This window comes from Myotis myotis, unplaced genomic scaffold, assembly GCF_014108235.1.
Source record: "Myotis myotis isolate mMyoMyo1 unplaced genomic scaffold, mMyoMyo1.p scaffold_m19_p_2, whole genome shotgun sequence".
NCBI classification, from domain to species: Eukaryota; Metazoa; Chordata; class Mammalia; order Chiroptera; family Vespertilionidae; genus Myotis; species Myotis myotis.
This window is the reverse complement of record NW_023416324.1, coordinates 40080299-40087694: the sequence shown is the minus strand read 5'-3', so window position 1 is coordinate 40087694 and position 7396 is coordinate 40080299. Positions and strand designations below refer to the sequence as shown.

General features: G+C 51.6%; 1 protein-coding gene across 1 annotated transcript; it reads left to right on the top strand.

Annotated features, from left to right (window-relative positions):
- The first annotated feature begins 3255 nt into the window (after positions 1-3255).
- Positions 3256-5136, top strand: TACSTD2 (tumor associated calcium signal transducer 2). The gene has a single exon (XM_036350178.1). It carries the CDS (start codon positions 3398-3400, stop codon positions 4355-4357), a length of 960 nt encoding a protein of 319 aa, XP_036206071.1. The 5' UTR covers positions 3256-3397; the 3' UTR covers positions 4358-5136.
- Positions 5137-7396: the final 2260 nt, after the last annotated feature.

Here is a 7396-nt window from a genome sequence, read left to right as displayed (position 1 = left end):
TTTGCATACCTAGGCAGGACCCAGATGAAGGGAGAAGGAGAATCCGAGCTGGGGCTGTGCATACTTAATAAACTCATCCTGATGTCTGTGTGCCTGTTGGGGAAAGCCTGGCAGAACCACAGAATTTAAGAAAGTGGTGGGGTAGGGTAGTCACCTTTGGTTCACTCCATCTTCCATAGAGGATATTGAGGACGGGATCCTTTATCCGCTTCCTCCCAACCCTGAACATGAATGGAAAAAGGCAGAGGTCTGGAAGACTCAGAGTACTAGCCCGAGTAAGGCCCAGCCATTTGGGGCTGTCCTTGCTAAGGAGTCAGAGACAACATTGTGTATGGTTCTATAGTCCTCAGTCCTGAGAACCCTTCCCATCAGCTTTCCTCTTGTGAGCCTGGGACCCAGTAGAATATCAAGCAGGTAGCTTGACCAGTTATAGTGGATTGTGGCTATCTAGTCAGTAGCTGCAAAAGTGAGAAAATAGCATAGATTTTTTAAAAAACGTTTTTACTGATTTCAGAGAGAAAGGGAGAGAGTTATAGAAATACCAGAGGCCCAGTGCATGAAATTCATGCACTAGGGTGTGTGTGTGTGTGGGGGGGGTCCCCTCAGCCCAGCCTGTGCCCCCTCACAGTCCAGAAGCCCTCAGGAGGCAGAAGAGGCTCCCACCACCACCACCCCTGCACTCACCAGCCATAAGCCGGCTTCTGGCTGAGCACCGCTCCCCCTGTGGGAGCACAATGACCACCAGGGGGCAGCTCCTGCATTGAGTATCTGCCCCCTGGTGGTCAGTGCATGTCATAGGGAGCAGTTGAGTGGCCTTAGCATATCATTAGCATATTATGCTTTGATTGGTTGAACGGACAACCAGACAACCGGACACTTAGCATATTAGGCTTTTATTATATAGGATTAGTGATGAGAGAGAATCATTGATTGCCTGCTTCCTACATGCCCCTGACTGGGGATGGAGCCCACAACCCAGGCACATGCCCTGGCTGGAATCAAACTGTGATCTCCTGATTCCTGGGTCAAGGATCAAACACTGAGCCACACCAGTGAGGCAGCACAGATGTTTTAAAAAATAAAAATGAAATCTAACATTTTTACAGTTTATAAACCTTTGGTATCTACTATCTCATGTATTCAGATTTGATTCTCAGAATGACCTATGACATAGACACATGCTATTATTTCAGTTTTAGATGGGAAGACTAGACATGCAGATAAGTTAGTGTTGCCATTCCGGTAACATGGCAGGAATTAGGAAAGCACAGAAGAAGGGGCACTTCCCTGACTGCAATAGCGAGGACATACCAGGGCAGGCTTTCTGGAGGTGACCCAAGGGCTAACCAGAATAACACATTTATGTACTAAATAGATAGTGAAGGGAAGACTCAGGTAGGTGACTTTCCAAAGGCTCGAAAACATGAGGAAGACTGGAGAGACTGGCAGGAGAAAGATGAAGATGGTGATGATGGTGATGGTGGTGCCCATGACGGCAGCTAACTCTTATCTATGCTTACTAACAGCAGAAACTGCTAGAACAGATACTGTTCTAAGCGGGCACCTATGTTAATGTTCACACCTCCCTTGTCAGGTAGATACTTTTGTTATCCCCATTTAAAAGATGAGGCAACTAAGGCACAGAGAAGCTAAGTAGCTTGGCCAAGGTCGTATATGATTTTGTGTGCTAACTCCAGCAGTATGAAGTTTAGGTGCTGAGAGCGCCTTCCACTCTGTGCCTGCAGGGTTCTCCGCAGGGGCAACAGGGACAGATTTGAGATTTAGAAAGCCTTCTCGGGGGAAGGAAAGGGGAAAAGGAACTGGAACACATGATCAGGCTAAGAACCTGAACAGAGACAGTGGACACAGAGCACAGAGAAGTATTCCCCTGTTACTTGTTGGTAAGCGCCTGTTACTTGTTGGTAAGAAATTGCCCCCCTTCACCACATCCCTGTTTTCTCTATTGGCAAAGGGAGAATACTTCTGCCTACCCCTCAGGAATTGCTTGAAAATTAATGGGCAGAGGCCTGGGTGGCTTTCCTGTGTTAAACAACACCCTTGTGCTACTGCCGGTGTTCTTTAAATTCTAAGCATATAAACAAACTGGCTGCGACAGAGGAGCTGGAAATAATTATAACCTGTTAATTATTGTTAATCATACCAAAGCTTTGCAACCCTGAACTTTCCCAATGATTCAAGAGAGAGAGAGAGAGAGAGAGAGAGAGAGAGAGAGAGAGAGAGAGAGAGAGATTGCAACGCCTCCATCCCATTAAAGGAGCCACACAGTGGCAGACAAGTCATTTCCCACAGGCCCCATTCTTTCATTATGTGCAGCAGTTCAGCTGCTTACATGGGACACAGAAAGAGAAAAGCCATGATTTGCTCTTTTAGAATCAAATGGTACGAAGAACTCCTTGTGGTCTTGCTGGTTCTTTTAAAGAATTTGTTCCTTTTTGTCTCCCTATACTGAGTACATGCATAAATATTGTGTTTGTGTGTGGGGAGGGGAAAACAGAACTTCTTATACATTGGACATCAGGACACCTGGGTTTTTTCCAGGATCCAGTAACAGAACTGCTCTTTAAAACCTTTCTTCAGATCAGCTCCATTCGGGTTCCATAAACATCTAAGGTCTCCTAACACCAGGCAGAGAAATAAGGACCCCTCCCAGGAATCTGAGGAAATCGGTGGCTCCAAGCCTTAACTGCATGGCCTATAAACTGGGTCTGACAGATGGTCCATACCTGTTGGGACTGAGGTGAGGATGAGATAATGTTTGGGAACTGTAAACTGTAAATGGCTGCTATTGTGAGGACTGGGGAATGAAGGGAGGTCGTGAAAAAACTTAAAGTAGGGATAGCATTTGAGTAAGGGAGAGAGAAAAGGTGGTGGTGGTGGAATGAAAGCGGGACAGCCCTGCTTTTCAATGAAATTCCTGAGAATGCCAGCCCCGGAGAGCGGCCTAGTCTCTCCGAGGTTCTGGGCTAGAAGCTGGCCCAGGGCGGGCCCCGCCCTAGGTGAGGCGGATCGGGTAGGAGGCGGGTCCAGGCAGCCCGCAGGTGAGTATCGGTTTTCCTCTGTGGGGCTTTCGGTCCCGAGGAGGCGGGGGCAGCCTCCGCCCCCCCTGATCCTATCGCGGGCGGCCCTGGGCGGGCTGTAGCTTCTGTAGGACCCGGACGGGGAGAGGGGGAGGGGGTTAGAGATGTGTCACCCAAATACCAGAGGGTGAGCTGGCGGCGGAACCAGCCGGGCTGGTCCGGTGGAGTATAAGAGCGGGAGGGAGCGGCCCGGGCCAGACGTCTGGAGACTGTGGCAGACCTCGGAGCCGGAGTCCCGCACTGCCCCAGCGCCCGTCCATCCTTCCGCCCGCGTCCCGTCCGCGCACCTCGGCGCCACCATGACTCGGGGCCCAGGCCTCGCGCTGCCGCTGCTTTTGCTGCTGCTCCTGGCGGCGGCGACCGGCCGGGCTGCCGCCCAGGACAACTGTACGTGCCCCACCAATAAGATGACCACGTGCAGCCGGGATGGCCCCGGCGGCCGCTGCCAGTGCCGTGCGATCGGCTCCGGCTTCGAAGTGGACTGCTCCACGCTGACCTCCAAGTGCCTGCTGCTCAAGGCGCGCATGGGGGCCCCCAAGAGCGGCCGCAAGCTGGTGCGCCCCAGCGAGCACGCGCTGGTGGACAACGACGGCCTGTACGACCCCGACTGCGACCACGAGGGCCGCTTCAAGGCCCGCCAGTGCAACCAGACGGCGGTGTGCTGGTGCGTGAACTCGGTGGGCGTGCGCCGCACCGACAAGGGCGACCTGAGCCTGCGCTGCGACGAGCTGGTGCGCACCCACCACATCCTCATCGACCTGCGCCACCGGCCGGCCGCCCGCGCCTTCAACCACTCGGACCTGGACGCCGAGCTGCGGCGGCTCTTCCGCGAGCGTTACCGGCTGCAACCCCGGTTCGTGGCGGCCGTGCACTACGAGCAGCCCACCGTCCAGATCGAGCTGCGGCAGAACGCGTCGCAGAAGGGCCCCGGCGACGTGGACATCGCGGACGCCGCCTACTACTTCGAGAGGGACGTCAAGGGCGAGTCCCTGTTCACCGGGCGCAGCGGCCTGGACGTGAGCGTCCGCGGCGAGCCCCTGCTGGTGGAGCGGACGCTCATCTACTACCTGGACGAGAAGCCGCCCCAGTTCTCCATGAAGCGCCTCACCGGCGGCCTCATCGCCGTCATCGTGGTGGTCGTGCTGGCCCTGGTCGCCGGCGTGGCCGTCCTGGTCATCACCAACCGGCGGAGGTCCGGGAAGTACCGCAAGGTGGAGCTCAAGGAACTGGGGGAGTTGAGACAGGCACCCAGTTTGTAGGTACGGGCGGGGCGGGGCGGGGGCGGGGTGGGGTACGGGATTCTAGCGGGGGGTTCCCAGACCAAAGTGAGTCATTCTTCTTGACTCTTGGCCCAAAGGAGACATTTCTCTTCCCAAATTCCTGTCCCTCCATCCTCCACCAAGCTTGACAGATCCTGGTCTGGGCGTCGCTTCTCTTTGAGACTTCTGTCTTGAAGGAAGCATTTACTGCCATTCCTTCCCTCTCGGTCCAGCCTGACTCAAAGAGTGAAGGAAAGGCTGGCCTAGGGCTCTGTGTGAGGACCCAGGGTCTGTGCAACCACCCAGCAACTTGACCAGTGACGCCATCGATGTTGAAGGCTTAAATGCGTTTAGATGGGAAACAGCGCTTTTACTGTCTGGGGTTTCAGTTATGTGATCAGCGCACGGTCTTCTGGACGAGGGGTTCTGTTCGCTGACTGGGCCGGGGTAGTATCTGCATTTTACCCCCGTTTGCTTTCCCGGCCGCACGTGCTGGTCCCCGGGAAAGAAGTCTGTCAGCGGCCTGAACACACTTGAGATGTCTGTCTAAGGGCGGACTCGGCCCGAAGCGCAGCGTTTGCCTTCAGCTCGTCCTTGTTACAGATGATATTAGTAATGTTTCTTTTGTAAAATGTTTGTACATATGTTGTCTTTGATAATGCTACTGTGATTTTTTTTTAAAAAAACCACGAATTTAATAAAACATGGGAAAGGCTCAAAAGATGGAGTTGGTGAAAACTTGCTCTAGATTTATGTCAGTTTACTCTAATTTCCCACGACTCGTGTTTCTCATTTTAAATTATAACACTTTTTTTTTTTTTGCAGGAGTGGGCACTTTATATTTCCATTCTGGTGAACAGCAGAGATACACTAGCAGGCTGGTGCAATGACTGGTTTTTTTAAATGAGATTATTTGGAAACCTCCCTCAAACTGCTGGAGGGTGGGGCTGAGCAGGAGGCCAGAATCAGGTGCTGTTGGCTGGTTTCTAATCAAGAATTTTTAAGTGGAGAAGGGAACCTGTTTGTTTCAGGAGCTGTATCTCTATTGAACCCTTACCCTGTTTGGAAGCAGGTGGCACTATTCCCATTTAGCCCTTGGCAATTTACTTAATCCCAAAGTATTGTGGTTCTGAGAGAGGTTAAGTGATCTTCTACGCCCTTATGGTGAATCTGTGGAGAGCCCTATGCTGGGACTCTGTGTGCACCCTAAGGTTGTTTTCCTAAGATTTTACTAGTAATGTGCTTTAAAAATGTTTACTTCCTATTAGCTGTAAAAGCTAGCAACCTGTCTCCTTTACACTTATCCCTTGTTTTTAGTCATTCGCTTTCTTTTATGAGAGCTGAGTGTGCTAGAAGGTCTCTGTGGGGTAGCCCACAGGCAAACAGGTTCCTGCAATTCCTCAGAAATTACTGCAACAATATAACAAAGGAGGGAGTGGTTGGTATATCCAAAAGCAAATAGCTAGAGCCAGGACTTCAGTGTCTTGCCCTGCAATCAGTCTTAAGTTTCTACCTCCCCCCCAGCCACCCCCCCCCCCGCCCCCTTGTGTCTATGGTCTATGCCTACCCCTCAAGACTGAAACACCAGGTAAAAAGGGGGGGGGGGAGGGGGGGGGAGGTGGCTTCCTAGCCCGGGGCTGTGGCTTGTGTGGGCTGGAGGGGTGGATACTTGCTTGCCAGAGGTCTCTAAGTCTTAGACTCCAAAGGTTCTCTCAGGCTCAGATGGGGCTTAACAAGGGGAGAGAGTGGAGGTGGACTGGCTTCCCCACAGTGAAGGATGGTGAAGTGCCCCAAGGTAGAATGGGAACCGGGATAGTGACAGCGAGGCTGCACTCTCCCTCACCTGGTGCTTTCTGTTTCTCTGAGTCACTGAAGTGCCATAGCCAAAGTGACCTTGGCAATCACCTCTTAACCTGACCCCTCATTTCACAAAGGAAAGGGCAAGTGGCTTCTCAAGATGAACGCTTCTGCGGCACAGCAGGAGCCTCAGGTCTTTGGATTCCTAGTCCTGTGTTCCTTTACTATATCAGGCTGCCATCGTTTCAAGAGTCTCTTCGAAACAGTCTCTCTTGACTGCCTAGAAAATAAACAAGTTGAGGTTTGACTGGAGGCTGAACAAAGGGACAAGCCTTGGGGGGGGGGGGTGCGGTTGGGAAGCCCATTCCTTCATCAGAATATTGCTTCTGGATAATTTCTACATTTCTGCATGAATTTGGGACAAATCCTCGTACTTCATTGCATTTAATAGTTCACAAAGCACTTTCCCGGATATCATCTCTGAGACTTTGGCTTCCTGGAAATAGTGTTGACAAATGCTCCACTGGGTGAGTAAGTCACTTAACTCTCCTCAGTTTTCTCCTTTGTTGAATGAAACTACGAATCTCTCTCACTATTGCAAAGGTAAAAGGAGGTCATTGATAAGACTGCTGAGGGCAATCTGGGCACTTAGAGTTCAGTAGATCTTAAACGTTCTCTCCTATGAAATGTTCATTTCATATGTGAGAACACAGGTCCATGGAGGTGGAGTAATTCATGGTCACATGTCCTCCATGTGCAGGGCCAGGGCTGAGAAACTGTGTTTGGTTTGCTAGCCCAGATTGCTAGCCCATGCACCAAGCAGGCCGAGACACCTTTCTTACTCCCTTCTTCCAAGGAAGAGCCCCTCACACTTCTGCAGGGAACTCCTGCTTGCTTCTGCTGGGGGCAGGACTCTCCCGGAACTAGCTACCGCCAGGATTTCCCCTCAAAACTTGCACTGACTGCTTTGTGCTCAGGGCTGGGCTGCCCTCAGAAGGAATGTGAGGAGCAGGTTACAGCTTGTCTTTCGATCCCCGAGGCTCATCTGATTTCCTTGTTTTGGTCACGGGGGCTTTCTCCACCCAGGTTATCTCCTTAAATGGGGCAATTTTTAATATCACTATTAAGCCACCATTTCTTTCTGCTTACTTATTTTTGGCTTCACTGTTTTCCAAATTGAATCACAGAATGTCAGAGCTGGGCAGAGAATCATTTTAATCCAGGACTCCACCCTACAGATGA